This window comes from Nomia melanderi, chromosome 12, assembly GCF_051020985.1.
Source record: "Nomia melanderi isolate GNS246 chromosome 12, iyNomMela1, whole genome shotgun sequence".
Lineage (NCBI taxonomy): Eukaryota > Metazoa > Arthropoda > Insecta > Hymenoptera > Halictidae > Nomia > Nomia melanderi.
This window is the reverse complement of record NC_135010.1, coordinates 10170235-10187339: the sequence shown is the minus strand read 5'-3', so window position 1 is coordinate 10187339 and position 17105 is coordinate 10170235. Positions and strand designations below refer to the sequence as shown.

The 17105-nt window shown below is 47.8% G+C and overlaps 1 protein-coding gene across 7 annotated transcripts in view; it reads left to right on the top strand.

Annotated features, from left to right (window-relative positions):
• The first annotated feature begins 2342 nt into the window (after positions 1 to 2342).
• Positions 2343 to 17105, top strand: part of LOC116430796 (protein FAM13A) — a 21935-nt gene continuing 7172 nt past the window's right edge. Inside the window, exons 1-5 of one of the 7 annotated variants that reach the window (XM_076372917.1) lie at positions 2343 to 2886; positions 4249 to 5232; positions 5696 to 5866; positions 7031 to 7412; positions 7999 to 8242. In XM_076372917.1, the coding sequence (XP_076229032.1) occupies positions 5729 to 5866; positions 7031 to 7412; positions 7999 to 8242 (764 nt within the window). In that variant the 5' untranslated portion in view covers positions 2343 to 2886; positions 4249 to 5232; positions 5696 to 5728. The other 6 variants (XM_076372918.1, XM_076372916.1, XM_076372920.1 and 3 more) reach the window with 6 other exon arrangements.

Sequence of the window (17105 nt, the reverse complement as noted above, 5' to 3'; positions counted from 1 at the left end):
GTTCGAAATTCATCGTGTTCAAGTACTTTCCGACTTTTAAAGGGAAAAAGCAATCCTGTACCAATCACGAATACATCGTATCGTCAACCTTATTAAAGGGTATGTCGAAAACGGCGACACGTATAATTTTCCGTTGGTTCGAATGCTGCATGCAGTTTTGTTCGATGCGAATCGCTTTTTCTTAAATTCGGATTTTGTCCTTTCTGTTTCAAATGAACAGAAAGATCGTCGAGATAGTAAAACGAATGCCTTTAGTGAAAAGTGTTAACCTCTCAACTGTACTCCTTTTTTTAATGATCCTTTCATCTTTATCATGCATTTACCTAGAGACACATAAAGTTGACTCGGTTTGACTTAATTTGATTGCATTAAAATACTCAGCGCAGGATAGGTCATATTCGCGTCATTTCTAATGCAAATTAAATCAAATCAAGCGTTTATTCGTCTTTAATTGTAGTTCAGTTCACTGATAAGAGGAATACGTTCGTTTCTCTTTCTGCAACGTTCAATCGAACAATCGAACAATAGTCGATTAACAATAATGTGCCCTGTATAATTCTTAACGTTATAAATTCGTATTAGAGTTAAGCTGTTTGAAAAAGGGGTTAAACAAACAAGAAACGATCGGTAGAACAATTTAATAGTACATCGCGTGCGAAAGTATCTGCATCCCAAAGACACTATGATACAGCCCTGATTAGGATGACAGCCACAGAAAGGCAAATTTTCGAGATGTATTCGCCTGATCCGAAGTGATTTTATTGAAAACGGATAGGACGAGTGTACGTGTTTGATGATTATGTGTGTACATACCTACAAGAGGTCATTGCTCGTTCTATGCTTGTTGCTATGTTCTATTCTCGTTGACCCGGCCGTAGCATTACGCGTATCGTTCGATTGCCCGATCTACTGCGCGTCAAACGGCCTTACAAAATTGAAAATTTGATATACACTCCCCGCAACGATCGATCGATTTTAGCTCGAAATACCGCGATCCGATTTCCCTATTGAATAAATATACCGATAACTTTTTGTACTGTAGAAGGCGCAGGAAAGAGGAGCGTAGCGATCAGGATACATCAAACGTGTCTAAAACATATCAAATTGATTATATATTTGAAAGATAAAAGTATCGACGATCGGTGACGCTGGAGCGGCTAATTTCTGCACACGACTATTCGGTTTAACGACAAAATTCCAACATGTCGAGTCGAAGAAAATCGACTTGGAGGAAACCCTCTGAACAAAGCACCCCTTCCCTCCATGTTTCTCTAGGGCCTGCAACGACCTTGCACTTTACGAAGGCCCTAATTTATGAGTTGCCCTATATTACCCGAGTGTCAACGTATGCGGTCGGGCGAAGATCGTTTTGTAATTTCTATGAAATGTCGACAATACGGTCATTTCTGTCTTTTGTTTGAATTATTTATTTTATTTGAATTTTGCGACTTATCTCGTAATGTATTTTAGCATATATATTTTGTTAATCCGTAGACCGCGATACGCGACGACTTATTTCGATAGGGAAGTAACGATTTTATTCATGGAACAGTTCTTTCAAACGGGGTTTCGAGGACGCGAAGGGTGGATCGCGTAATCCCTTCCTTATTAGGAATATAACGGAGAACGCGAAGTTGAAGGTCACGTGTCCCTATAGAAAAAGTTCTGCGGAATGCATCTACGTTTCAAATTTCGCTATCGCTACGCAATGTTCTCTTGATCTTCCATGCCGTTCTTCGACTCCTTGCCTCACGATTTCTTCTTCGTAATTAATCTCGCAAGAACGGTCTTATCACTTAAAAATCCCTAACCGGAAACAAACTTGTATGTCGATTGTCGGAATAAATTTACTATAAATATCGATTTTCGTAAATTTCGACGAGACATCTTCTCCTCCAGGGAGGACGTTATGTATCTTAGACATCGCCAATTTTCGTCGTCTTGTATTACAACCAAGTTTAGGGCGAGGAGAACCACGGTATCTCTTATTTATTTTATCCAGGGCGGTGCAATTGAATTATCCGTACCGAATAAGGATGTCCCAAGTGTACTGCATGCTGTATAGAAGTCTTGTCACTCGTGTCAGAAAGGTTATAAGGGTTAAAAGAGTTACAAAGTACTTCAGGGTATTGTGTTCTAAGAGGATCGAGTGTATTAGAAAACATTCCCATTTCCCCGCCGCTCCCCGCAATAATATTTCGAACGGCGTAAACGAACCGACTATGCCGTCAACGGGGTTTAATTAATTCCACTGACTACAGATGTAATGGCATTGGCAACCTGCGCAGTCGTCGGAGAACGCTCGACGTTCGGAGGTTAAGAGCGGGCTCCTAGCATCCGACGCGACTCGCGAGACGAGCACAGCACTCCGTCTTTCTGTTTCCCTCGGCCACCGCGATTCTTGCTTTCCCCAATCGCCGTACGTCCCGCTTTTCACCTCCTCCTATTCCTCCCCATCAGCGCCGCTCTTGACTCCTTTCCTTCGTTCATCCTTGATTCCCTCTTCGTCAACGCTTCCCTGCCCCGCAACCCGGCTACATCTCTTCCCTCTTTTCCTGTCCAACCCTCCCTCATCATCCTCCCTCTGTCGCTCTTTCTCTCTGTTTCCGCGCGAATGCTTCACGTGACCAGAACGTTCTATTGATTGTCGGAGGCAGTGCATGCGCCCTCGTCCCTCGCGATATCTGCTGCCAAGAGGGTATTATAGGTAGCCCGCGGCCACCACCGTGGAACCGTTCTGTGTCGTGTTCCGTTCGCCAACGAGACGGACCCGAGGAACGGAACGGAACGGAACGGAAGCAGATCAGCAACGAGGTTGTCCGGGTATACAGAGGGGAAGGGTGATAGCGGATCCAGGGGGTGGATGGCAGCAAGAAGGGGTGAGAGGTATGCTGCGAAGGATCGCGGTCGCAGAAAACTCAGTGTCGCTTAGTATGGTCGCCAATGCGCGGACCGTGTTCCGATCTTTATGATCTCGTTCGTTCTCTTGGGGTACATAACGGCCAGGTTCATCTGTCTCTGCATCTCCCGAGTCACGCGACTGTTGTCCGGGGTTTCTTCGTCCTCTTCCGACTCGGTCAAGCCTGTGAAATTGGTGGTGTTCCGCCGAGAAGTTTCGAGTGGCGTCGCAAAGTTCCCGGAGCCTCCGCCGAAGAGCTGCCGCATCGTTGTTTATCTTTTTTCGGGGTTCTCGGTCGACGACAGTGTCGTTCCATCCCCCGCGTCATCACCGGGCGCGTTGTTTCTACGTATCGAGCTCGTGCACGGGATTTATTTCGGATCGAGACGCGTCCCGTTGGTATCGCGGACGCATAAACCACCACTTCCATGTCCGTGCCACTTCAGTCCTCGGCCTAAAAGTAAACAACGCTGCGGGACTCGCGACGTGTCGCTGTATCTCCTCCACCCCGGACTGCCGGATTCTTTGAGGAGTTCCAGCGAATCGAAATTTTGAACCTCGGATCGATAATTTGGTCAAGTTCTTTCGCGACCGAGGACGAAACTTCTGGAACGGGGAACGCTCTGCCTCCCGTGTTGCTGCGTGCCAGGCCAGACCCGATCGAATCCAGTTTGATCGAAGGGAAACCGGGCCGTAGCAGTTCCCTCGAACGACAGTCACCCCGTTTTCCACCTCGCATCCGTATCGTCGCGTGCACCCGGACCGTTTCCATTCGTCGAGGCACCTATCCGCGAGTCGTTATCGAACCAGCACATTGTTCTTCGTGTTCCTGAAGTTTCTCGTGGTCTTAAGGATTTCGTTGTTTTCTTCTCTACGCGAACGGCGTTCGGTTCGTTGTGCGTTCTTGCTATTTCGAAAGGGAGCTATTCGTTGGGTTTCGAGGAGTCTGGAAGTTGTAATCACGGTCTGGCGACATATTGATGAACCATTTTCATCCATGCGAGTTGCAACATTGTTGCTAGGTGTTCTTTTGCCAGTGAGATTTTTGTATCAGTGATATCCTACTGATAGTTTCATTGTTACGAAATGGAGACCGAAAGATTTCCATAGATTTCCAATACGATGTTGCAATGCAAAACGGAGCGTGTATTAAATACTTCAAACAAAGTATTCGCATATCTTTCTCTCGGCAAACAGTTCCAACTTAATTATCGACCCCACGAGTCGACGAACGAATGTTCGCCATTCGCGTAAACAATCCCGCGGGTTACGAAACATCGACCCGGAACGGGAAGAGCACAAATATATCCCGCTAACGGCCGACCACGTCTTTTTCTTTTTGTTTTCAGAAGGGAAGTGCGGTAGAGGCGCAAGGAGGCACGTGGACCATGCCAGGCCAAGGATCGGAGTGGTGACCTAAAACTCATCCCCGGCTCTGTGGCTCGATGCTTACGCTACGGCTGGTGTCGACTCACTTCTTGAAGCAGCCATAGGCAGTGCCCTTCGCCTTCGAGAAAGGGCTCGATGCGATGTGCCGTGATAGGGACATGAACCCAAAACAGATCGAGTCGAAGGTTCTCTTTTTAACGTCGTATCGGTTCCCGTGCTCGGTTTAAGACTTGAGAAACACGCCGCCCGGGGGGAGAGAGTTTTGAACCGTGCGCGTCAAGCCACGTCGACGTCGGAGGGACAAGTTTCTTCGACGAACGGTTTCCTTCGTTTCGGAGGATTTCGTGCTCCACCTCCTCCTGTTTTTCTTTTTCTCCCCGCTGCCCCCGCGATCTCCATTCGCCCCACACATCGTTCCTTGCCCTTTATTTTCGAGCAACCTCTCTATCCTCTAAACTGGGTCTTCTCTTCCTTCTTTTCTTCCCTTTTCTCTCTGTATACCCACCTATCCGTCTGTCTGTCTATACTTCTTTCCCTCTTCTCTCTCTTTTTCTCTGTGTTTCTTTGTCTCTCTCTCTCTGCCTCTCTCTGTTCGCCTTTCGTTAGCTCTCTTTCTCTGTCACTTTCATCCTCGAGCTCCAGGTCCGGTAGCCCGGTGAGCGTGGAATCGCGGGAGCAAACGAAAAGAAGGTTCCGGTACCGGATACCGTGACCCATCGCGAGTTCGTTCGGAAAAGTGTGATCGGTGACGTATTTATGAAGAGAAAGGACGGTAATAAAAAGGTAGACCGTACCAGCCCGTAGCATAACATCCAGATCGACGACAACGACAAAGGGACGAGTCAAGAAGATAATCACCGGCTGGGAGAAAGGTGTAGCGCGAGCTAGATTCCAGGCTGAACTCCGTTTACTTCAACCTGTGGAGGGTCGCGAGGGAGTGCATTGTGAGTCCCTCCGCCATCCTGCCCCTCTGCCCCGCTGTTTTATCGCTGTTTCTATCCATCTCTCACTCTCTTTCTCTCTTTCTCGCTCCCCCTCTCTCTTCGGCTATCACTCTTTCACCGATTCCGGTAAACACTTCGCGACGGACAATGGGTCTAGCGAGCGTTCGTCGTTTTGTATACCGGGAATATTATGATACGCGTCTCCGTTGGAAAGTTTATCGATCGCTTTCGGGGTCGGCCGCGGAGGGAAAAAAAAAAAAACATTCGAGTCGCCCATTGTCCGGCAAGTAGATCGGACGATCGAGGACCGTCCGTCGCTTTTCGGAGCCTTACGCGCGAGAATCGCGTTCGACGCGCGAATCGATCGTCACCGGGAACAGATAATCCAAGAATCCCCACCCTCCGGTTCGATTCCCCGATGATCGAACGAATCGATTCACGGTGATCCTGTTTTTCCCTTCAGTGCGGCGGTGGGTCGCGGTGTAGGCCAAGTGGGATGAGACGACCTCAGCAAGACCATCATCACCATCAGCACAACAACCACCATCACCACCAGAATAATCAGAATCATCATCATCATCACCAGCATAGATCTTCGGCGAGCCCCACCGGGCCTCGACAAACGATTGACAAGGTAGTGTACCGCTGCGGGTACGACTTGACAGTAGTAAGGATAATAATATCATTCTAGTACTGATAGATGATGATAAGATATCAGGTTGGACAAGAAGTACTGTCGCTTTCTCTCGACGCCGTGAGGATAAAAGTAATAAACAAATAATGCTACCAAAAGGTAGCTAAAGACACGGCGGTGGACGTTAGCGGAGAGAAACTAGTCTTTAAACTTTCTTAAAAGATACGGCATGACTTTCTAGCCAATCTAATGTTATTATAACAATCGGGTATAGTATCTAATACCAGCTCGATTCATAGGATTCCAACGAATGATCGCAACGAACGCGATCAGCGTTCGAATACTAGTGCGATCGAACTGGATCGGTCGCCCATGCCATTTGCATCCGTAAACGGGACATTCTGCACGCGATCGTCCCGCGCAACTGATCCTGGAATAATCCAGGAACGTACGTTCGAACGAATCGGGAATTGTCGGCAATCGATGCCGATCGCCGATCTCATTATAGTTCGATATCTTGGCTACCGCTCAGCGTCCACGATCAACACATTAATCGTTGATCGCGTACGCCTCGACGCTCGCGTGTATCGCTGACACAGCCAAATTCTTCGGACGCCGCGTCAGACACGCGTAACCGGCGACATTCCTCGTCTCGCTGGTAAAACGTATTTTCATTTTGGCCCCGGGGGTACTTTCAGCCAAAATTAGCTTTACGATTGAATTATCGGACCACGTGGCAACAGTAAGGATCTTCTTAGAGCGTCAATGTTACAATTACTTCCCAGTAATTCTGAAGTAATCCTCACCATGGAAATTGATACTTCTATCAAAGTTGAACGGGAAACAGAGAATGATTTTATCTTCGAAGATCCTCGAGCAACCGAAACATTACCCATTGCCTTACGATTTCCTCCGCAACGGTTTCTCCTGAACGATTAACTAGAGAACAATAAGAATATCACGTTGGTCGCGAATGTATGTTTACGATAACATAAAGATCCAACGTTCACAAGAGAAGTGAACCTGTTTAATGTTCAATATTGAAATTTCACGAGAAACACTCGACGTTACAAGGCAACGGGTAAACTCGTCGATATGCGAATGGTTTGGGACCGTCTGTTACGGTAGCTTTGTGACCAATTGAAAAACAGATTTTCTGTGAAGGACGAGTCCCGTTTGGCGAAAGTGAAGCGGGTGTTGGCGGTGTCGTTGCTGGGACGCAACGGGGGATCCACGAAGGTGTTCGGCGCACGGCTGGATTCGGTCGAGTCCTACCTGGACACGGGCGTGCCGTTCGTCGTGCACCGTTTGTGCAGCTACATCGAGGCGCATGGGTTCCAGAGCGCCGCTGTGTTCCGACTGTCCGGCGGCAGCCCCAGGTTGGCCGAGAGGCTGAGAGCCGCGTTCGAGAGGAGAGGAGACGCGGACCTGGAGGCTGCCGCTTGTCCTCCGACTGCAGCGACGCTTCTCCGGCAGTACCTGAAGGAGCTGCCTCAACCGGTCGTGCCATCAGCGCTCGTCGCCAGGCTGCTGATGGTTCACGCCCGTGAGTATAGATCAGACAAACCTCAATTAGCGTTCTAAACACCTCGGCTCCTCGCAGCTTCCACGCTCAATCTTAATGACTGCGTCCTCGAAGCTTCAGAGCTCAATCTTAGCACGTCGAACGCCGCACGATTTCGCAGAGCAAAATATAATATTAAATCATTCGATTGAATTCTATTATTATTACTGATTAAGTAACGCTATTTGTAATATACAAATGCTTCCAAATAATTGTTGTTCAATTGACTGAACTATAGTAATTCGATTGGGTTGGGGGTCACCGGAGACCTCCATGACATTCAACGTGTTAAAACTACGACAATCGAATCTGAGCTTTCGAAGCAATAGTGAACTATAAGATTCATTGCACCGAGAGTCGTGACACGAAGTTTGTCGAGTAGATCATTGGAGGCAGAGTTACGTTAGCTATGAAGGGATCATGAAATTGGGGATTGAATATTGAGATGAAATTCAGATGTTTATTCGATGTATACTATTTAAATTAGATCTAGTTTGTTCGCTGAATTAGGGCTTCGTTAAGCGGTCCATCTTATCTATTTAGTCACACGTCCGGTCGTCCGTTTCAGAGAATTACGAGAACGACCGGGATTGCTGGATCAACTTGACCAAGGAACTTCTCTCGACACTACCATCCTCGCACTATCGTTTGCTCGGTTACCTGGCGATTTACCTGAGCAAGTACGAAGCTAGACATGGACGCGGCGCGGGCGTTTGCGGGGTGTTCGCCCCCGTGATACTCCCGCACGTTCCGCCAGCGACCACACTTCTCCGGGACATCCTGGCCGAGGCGATCGAGCTCTTCCCGGACTGGTAAGTGACGATCTAATCGCGGCACGGATTGCACGAATTTCGTTAGCCGACGGTCCCATAAAATTCGTGGCACTGATAAGACGGGTGCCGTTTACCATCGCCGACGGATATATCCGACACACTAGCCTAGGTTAATCAGCTCCAGAATCGAATCCGCTTACAGCTCGCAAATATGCGTCAACTGTGTCGTCTATTATGTAAGAAATTAGCATACAACCGTCGTGTACCAAAGAAGACCGTCTACGTCAACGATTGATCGTTTCGTTTCCGTTTCGTGTAAACGTTGTCGCTCTTACGTCTACGTTGCATACCGTCGACAGCTTCGTAAAAAGTTTAACAGGTTTCTTCGTGTTGGCATTTACGTAACGGAAGGAAACATCGAAAAACGTTGAATATATTATCACCTTATCTACCGAGTACCTATGGAACAAGCTTTACAATGACGTGTAATCTAATATTTAAAAAGCGGCCTGATAATTCCCTAGTATCATTTAGATTGTATATTGCTCGGCACGATTCGCCAATTCAGAATTCTAACTGCGGGTAAGTAGGCATCGGTGTAGATAGGTTTTTCACAGGACTCTCCGCAGCCAAGTAGCCTAGCTTCCCATCGATCGCGACGTAGGGTTGGCTAGCAACCCACGAATCAAGACAATTAACTCGCGCCTCTGGAAACCGTTCGGATGCTAAAAACCGCCGTGAGCCGAATCAATTTCACCGCAGTCTTACAATCGATTCGTGCGGCTATTTTCTGGCTAAACAAACTATCCATCAGCGGAAATTGGCAGAGCGGGCCGAGCCTGTTTCCAAGGGGTTCTGGGACGCTCATTCCTAGAGCTGGCCGATTCCCGCGATCGCGTGTCATTAAATATACAGTTGCGAAGCAATTATGAAACGAGCCGTAATCGCGCAGTTACCACTCGGCCAGGCTAAATCGATCGGTCGCTGCCACCACCCACGCACGTGTCAGCGCGGTGCGCGTTCCCGACACGCTTGCTCCGAATTCGATCCGACGCGCTGGGCTGCGTGATCTTCGGCCCCGAGCTCGATCATTGTTTCCCGCCGCCGTCGTGTCGGTCTCGTTATTAATTGGCCGTTCGCCGGAGGAATTTCAGCTCGCGGAAAACTTTCACCGGCGACCGATCCGCGTGCATCGAATTCTTTTCCCTTGGACGGGGCAGGCTGTAGGCCTCGTTCCAGCCGCTCCGCGGGTCTTCAGCCGATTTCAATCGGAATCGGCTAGCGATCGGCGCCCGATCGTCGACCTTGTTGAAATTATTCAACGGTGACGGCCGTACTTGAAAAACGGACCCAGTACTTCCTCTCCCAGTTTGCTCGCGCTTATCTTTCGTCCGACGTACAAGGTGCACGCGGCGGATCCCAGTTGCATAGCAATCCGTTTTCTCGGTCGCCGCGGCGCTCCCGATTCGAGCAAGGTAAATAATAATTAGTAATTAGACCACGGATGTTCTCGCGTGTGCTGGTTACGAACAGCTCGTATTCAGAGATCGGAAAAAGAACTTGGAGCTACGTTGGAAGGTTCTTTTCACGCTCCCATTTGAGGAGTGACTAATTGGTAGATAGATTTTTCAATGTTTTTCACGTTTATGAAACACTAGTGTTCATTACGAAACTGTGGAAAGTAAAATTTGATACATCTACAGCTGCATTTGGACTCGGTCGCTTGGTAGAGTACGAAGTTTGATAACTCCGCGAAGTTCCTCGTTGCTTCGTGGATTTCACTGACGCCAACTGATGTAGGAACGAACGAACGAAGTACAGTTCTATTCGGCGGTTTTTCTCGGGTGTATTTATAGCCACGTGAAATTTGCGTGAATATCCGCAGGCTGGTTATCGCGCGATTTACTACTACAACACCGACAGCGGGCATTACGACACGCAACGTAGCTGTGTCATTTAGAGTTACGTTTCGATCGATGACACCACCGATACGCGGTACGGCAGAGATAAAGTTAACGATTAAGGTCGTAAACTTCCGTTCCCCGCGTCGATTGCAACCAGTCGACGCGACCGAATTACAGTTAATAGCACGCCGGGAACATTTTTCTATTGGAATCATTGTGTGCGTGCGGGTTGTGGCCAATATTCGGTATCGATTAGTTTACGGTGACCAGCGACTTCCTCGTTCGGATATCATTCGTCGGAACTTAACTCGGATCTCCTCGCGGTTCGAAAGTCCCAGGCGAAGGGCTATTTCCGTCGCGAATCGCGATAACCTGCAGTCTATTTTCGTGGAAAATTTCACCGCGATTAACTTATTTTTAATCCGTGTTTACACTGCATCTCTTTTTTTACACCAGGATCCAGCGTAAAAATAACGCGCGGATCATGGCCGCGTTCATCGCTTTTTCCACGAGGTTTTCCTTCGATCTTTCGCGGGAAGCTGGTCCTGATTAGCGGCAAGTCTGACGGTTTCTTCGAACAGATGTCAACTCCGAGAACTTCAATCGTTAACTGCTCTAGATCTACAATTACTAAACTAAATGAATAGCCGTAATTAACGTTGGCAGTTTGTGAGACTTTTTATAACAATCGTATGAACTTGAACGTCCAGGCGTAGTTGACGCTGGAATAACCAAATCCGTCAAAATGAAATCCGTTCGAATAGAATTTCTCATTTTTAATTAAAATTATTAAGGATATTTATTCTCGTGTGAATAAAGGAATAAATCCATAAATTGACAAATTGATTGATAATAAATGGATTGACGATAAATCAACGATTAACAAATCCATTATCACAATCTATCGGTATGATCAATCGGTACGCCCGTTGCGCTTGTGTTAAAGAGAAAGAGTCTAACATTGTAGACACAAGGACCGTCAGTCTGACGCGTGTTTTATGTATCAGCTCCTTGCAACGGTTCGTGGTAACCTTGTCCGGATATTCCAAGCGAATTTATTCTAACAGTTCGACGGTGAACTGCGCAATTCGCCGGTCTCAGTATAACTCTTCCTGTCCGAGATGAATGGCATACTGTACGTGGGTTATCACTTTCACGGAATTCGCAGTTCAACATCGAACAGGTACCTGCCACGATAGTAAGTGATTATTCATACTCCATCAATCCTTGCTCCTCAATCCGAGTGCCATTCTCATTCTGACGCCACTTCATTAACTTCTTGCTCTACAATCTTCATCGCAGACTGCACTCGCGAGAGTCATTTTACCGTGAACATTTTATTAGAAAAGAAAGGAGCTATACCTTCACCGAAAATCCATATTAATCCTCAACGCGGAATAATAATAACAGAGAACTAATACCAATTTCTGTTAAGTTCAATTCGAAGTCTTCCTCACGAGTGCTCGGCATTGTAAAGCAAAATATTAAGGGGACGATTTTCTCGTTTCCATTTATCGCAGCGATAGTCACGGGAAACTCGAACGAAACTTGCAAATCGACTTCGGCTTCGATTATCAAAGAAACATCTTAGAGGAAAGGATGGAACGACCGGTTAACATTCGATCGAGCACCGTATCGCCGCTGAAAGTGCATCAAAATCGGCGTGTGCCAGTTGGCCTTGTTCGCAACCAATTAACGTGCTCAAAGTCCGGAGCGCGTCGGTGGATCTCGATTTTTCTGGAAAGCGGAACGAAGAAACCGGCGTGCTCCGCGCGCCATTTTGTCGGCGAGGGGTTCGCCGGGACGTGCCGGTTCGTGCCGTCTTCTCGGTGTACGCGCCACGCGCTGCTAAATGCACATCGCGGACCGAAAATAACACCGTTGACGTCAACATGCCAAACGCGCGATCACAAGTTACTCCTCGAGTATCTAGCAACGAGAACCATCCGGCCCGGCGGATCGTCATTTGCCGCATCGCGTCGGACGCGAGCGGACGGATGCGTTTTGCAACGAACCTGATTTTCATGCCCCGTACGATAACCGACGACTCATTGCGGCACCGATTACGAAATCAGGTGCTAGCTCGCGGGGAGGGACTCGCCGTGTTCGTCCAGCGCGCGTAAATCGTGGAGGAACGTTTCCTTTTACTTTCGCGGTCGGGGAGGTTCCCGTCTAGTTCGAAAATGGTAACGCGGCCCGACGGCTGCGCTGGTTCCCTTTGTTTGCTCCCCAAACACGGAAATATTAACACGTTCGCATCGGAAAACGAGAGTTCTCGTTTATATAAAATAAGAGAACTCCCGTTCCTCGGTGCGAATGCGTTAAGATACTAGACTGTACGTTCTATCGTATATATCAATTACAAAAATAATTACACTTCTAATACACGCGTGTCGAAACATCGTTATATCCGTACGATTCAAGTGGCAAACGGTAGCTATAGTACCACTAATTAAAACCCAGCCCTCAAACTCTAATAATGTTCTTAACACTGGATTTACAGAACGGGTCAATTTGGCTCGTATTGAGTTTTATAAGCATTATTTGGCAAATGTTTGTGTATTTTTATTAATGCAGTTATGCAAATATGTATCCTGTCTATTCTTAAACCTCGTTTAGTTTCTCTAAGAACAATAGCACAAACTCCACAGTAAATGTCGGTAAATCTAGTGTTAATAGTAGATCCACAAATATCTATTACACAGTTTATACTATTATCGCTAGAAAAATCGATGCTTCGTGTATCTCTCCCGAACAAGAGTTTCATTCTACATGAACGAAAGGACGCCTACAAAATTCAATACGCGACCGATCGACTCCCGTGAACCCGAAGTACTTTAAAGTGCATGTAAAAGAAAAAGATACGAAATATACGTATCGCGAACGTTTTACAACCGAAGGACACGAGGATCGGTCAACCTTCGCAGGGTGAATCCTGCTTCATTTCCGCGTAGCCAAAGGCCACCGGTGCCGCGTGCGTCGCCGCGAGCGAATCGGTCACGAGTTCGCTTCCCTTTTTTCCTTTCCTCGGCGTACGGACGGAGAAAGGGTTTCGACTCGATAGGTTCTCGAGGCAGTCACGTGCTTGTAACGCGGCTGGCGATGGGCGAGCGGTTGGGGGCCGGTGTGCACGGCTCGAGGAGTCACGCACACCAAGGATCGGCCGGCCGCTCGCGCGACACCTCGGACCTCGGGATATAGACGAGGTCCGTCGCAGGGACCGGCGCAGTCCGACACACGACCCGTTTGCGGCCGGTTTGTTTCTCGGTTGGTCTCGAAGCCGCGTCGTTCGTCGATTTTAATCTCGCGTGCATGAAAACGGCCACGGCACGCGCCCGTGAACGTCAAGAGTCTCCGCGCGAAACCGTGCTCTTGGCCCTGCCGCCGCCGCCGCCGCGGCTGAGAGGATCCGCGTTCACGAACCGGATCTGTTACGCGAGGACCCAGTGCCGCTCCGTTCTTTGTGAACCGTCTCGAACTCTGGACCATCGCTTTCCTCTAGTATTTCGCTGTCCCTTATAAACAAGCGGACGAAGCTTCCACGAGGCTCGAGTTCTTCCTCGTCGAGAATCGTCGACGGGTCCCCCGGCTGGCTCGCTCGCTCGTTCGCTCGCTGGTTGTCCCCGTTCTTCTCTCCGAATACTAGTCCAACGAGGAGGCGACCATAAATGTTTCATCGAATCACCGAGAGACTCGTCTTCGCGCCGGTGGTCCGCCATTGGAAAAGAAAGTTGGTGTTCGTGATTACATGAGTGGCCGCTGCCGAGATAAGGGATACCCGCACAGTGAGTTCTCACGATTCCCTACCGGCCCCCGGGAAAAATGTCAGCGCGGCTCCCTTCTAGAAGCCACGCGTACGTAGGCAAATGCATCGGCCAGGATGGGCTTTGCGAAACGCGACGATGCTACGTACCGATTGCGACACTGAGGAAATTCTAACGCGATTGGGTAATTCGCGTGTACGTTCGGGGGCAGACCGTTTTAGACCGATGATCGATAGACTTCGATCGTCGCCGGGATCGGCGGGCATGGAAATTTCCTTTATCCTTGAACTTAGCCTAGATGCCGATCCTTAACGTATTTAATGGTTAATCAATATTTATCGATGACATGGTTCATTAGGGATTCGATGCCCGTTGGAGCGTTGGGCTGCTGCATACGGAATCTCGTTTCCGTGTACAAATAGAAAACGATCTTGAATAACGCGGTACGCGGACGCTAACGCTGATTCTCATAATATTGACGCATGTCGTGGATGTATGTACACGTTCCCAATAATTTTCCCCCGTGACAAAAATGCTTCTGTTTAGTTTACCACTTAGTTTCTCAGCTAATCTTGTACTATAGCGGGGACTGAAATATAAACTGTTTCGAAATGGAGAAACTTTGAAAGCACCGTTTAAGGAATTTTAAGGTTCTAGAACGTTTCATCTTCCTTAAAAATTAGACGAACGAATGACTGTTTGTATAGTGTTTCTCGTTATTTTATCAGATTTCGTTGGGCAGACCTATACGTTCGATGCTCGCGTTCGGTCTGGATTAAAATATTTAACTGGCTTTGCTGTTCGAGCCTAGCAACGCCGATTATTTCTATCTTCTGGATATTGCAATTTTTATGAATATCGATGTATTCCGAGGTGGATACCTATATTCCTTTTGTACGTGTGCTTCGCCGATAGTTTCAGAGCCCCGCGAACGCGTCGGTGCCGACGAAGTTGATCCTTTTAGCGAATTATGCAATAACGAATCCCATCGGCGACGTAAGTAATCCAATTTCACGGATTGTCGATTTAACGACGGGTTACTTCGTTGGTCCTGCGCCTGAAAAGCAACGGTACACCCGTTAAATCGATTCGTCGCCGATGCCGCGACGTCCTCGCGCAAAATTAATCGAATTAATTGAACCCAATAGGCACTGACGCGCCGCGCCGCTTCCGCGCATCTTTCGAACGGTTCCGGTGTATGACGTAATTTCTTCCATTGTTTCTGGATCCGAGTCGATAAGGTGTTTTCCGAAATCCCGCCCTGTTCCATCGGATTACGAGGAAACGGATGTTTATTGTGCCGTTCAGAGAAACGTCGACCGACCAGTTTCAGCTAGAGATCACGGGCACGATTTTATTTAACCTGTTCAAGAATATCCGGACACGTGTGTGCATTTACATTCGGATAAACCTGGATGGACACATATCTCAACGAAATTCCTCTGCGCCGTGTTCATCGCTATTTTCATCGAATTACCAACAAATTGATTGAGTAGTTTCTAATCTTACCGCTGAAACATCTAATTACACCTTCATTCTCTAATGTCGTCGAACTCTATTTTCCCAGCTTCCTCAATCATCCTAACGAATACATATTTCAACCAACAACGAAAATATCTCGTCTCAACTCAAACGAACGGGACTATAAACTAAGATCTCGCAAACTAAAGGTTCAAAAGTGGACAGTTAGAGTCAATATCCGTGTACGTAATTACATCGGTCGAAATCACTGTGAACATTCGCAAAACAATATTTTCAAAATTCAATATCCGCGAAACGAACGCGCTCCGTGAACCTGGTGTTCGTATCAATCCCATTCAACGTTCTTCTAGAAACATTTAATCGCGCCAACCTTCGCAGTTGAACAATGACATTTAGATCCGCCAACTTCTGTTCGCAAATTCTGTCGCGAGTCTGACACGATGTTATAAGACGATAGGTTAAATAATAAATTCGCCCGTCGCCGGGTTCAACGATGCGCGAAGGAAAAGCTCCCCGGGAAAGCTGGATAAAACGTGTAACTTAATCAAAACCCGCGACCTACCTCACGGCTGCCTCGCTCAAAGGCATTTCCCTCATGAACGGCGTTCGATCGATCCCGTCTACCCCCTTTTTCCTGCCCCGTCGCCGTCCGTTTCGGGTCGCGACTCACCGGTGCAACACTTGAACGTTTTTCTTTTCCTCTCTCTCTCTCTCTCTCTCTTTTTTCTCAACCAAGTACGCTACCGTCGTCGAACAATTTTTTCCTACCGTCGCCAGAGTTCATTAAAGGGACCGCTACGTGTTCGGCGAGAGTTCCGTTTCACGCACGATTACACGTGCATATTTTTCTTTCGCGCAACCCCTTTCAGTTTCAACCCGCGCCTCCTTTTTTTCTATGAAGAGGGTACTGCCCGTTAATAAATCAACTAATAATCGATCGTCCTTCGCGCGATCGAGGGACAATGAAAGTCCCGGGAAATCGCGGAACCGATGACCTTTATACGTGTATTTTCATTTAAAAATAGGAAGCTAAGAAATACGAGAGGTTAAAAAAAACACAGCAACACAACGATCGTTGGAAGTTCACGGAAATTCGTAGTCTTTTACCGATGCCGGTGAATTGAGAATGAAGGTGTGTTCAATTCTATAGACTTGTTCGTTTTGCCATTTTCCTATGATTTTTCTTTGTTACGGGTGTACCAAGTCCTGCGGTGTGTAATGGTCGTCGAACGAAAAACGTGTGAAAGAAGAAACCGGTAAATTTTAGAACTGTTAATTTTAACTGTTCAAAGTTCAACTGTCCGTGAGTTTCGAGAAAAAGACGGGCGGCCAAAAATGTTCAGACGGGAACACGTTTCATGACACGTCCCGTCATTCTCGGGACCATTCCGCTTCTTCACACGCGCCTCCACCTTTCGACCGTGCCCAGTTTCGATCCGGTTGTTTCGTAATCGACCGCCGCCACGCCGGCGAATTGGATTAATAGAGCCGAACCATGTGATGCGGCATCGACGTTGTTTACCTCGTTAATTTTCTATGGGTTCTGATCGAACCGGTCTTCGGTTGGCGCGGCAACGGAATTTTCCGGTCGCCTCGCGCGCGCGGATAGCGTATCACCTACACGGCGAACGGCGACGCCGGTAAATCCAGAATATTCGTGAAATTTTCAATTTTCTCCGGCCACGAATTTCCCGAAGCCGACACTTTCAATCGCGCTTCCTTTTAACGAGTTTTTCCACTCCGCCCGAGCGA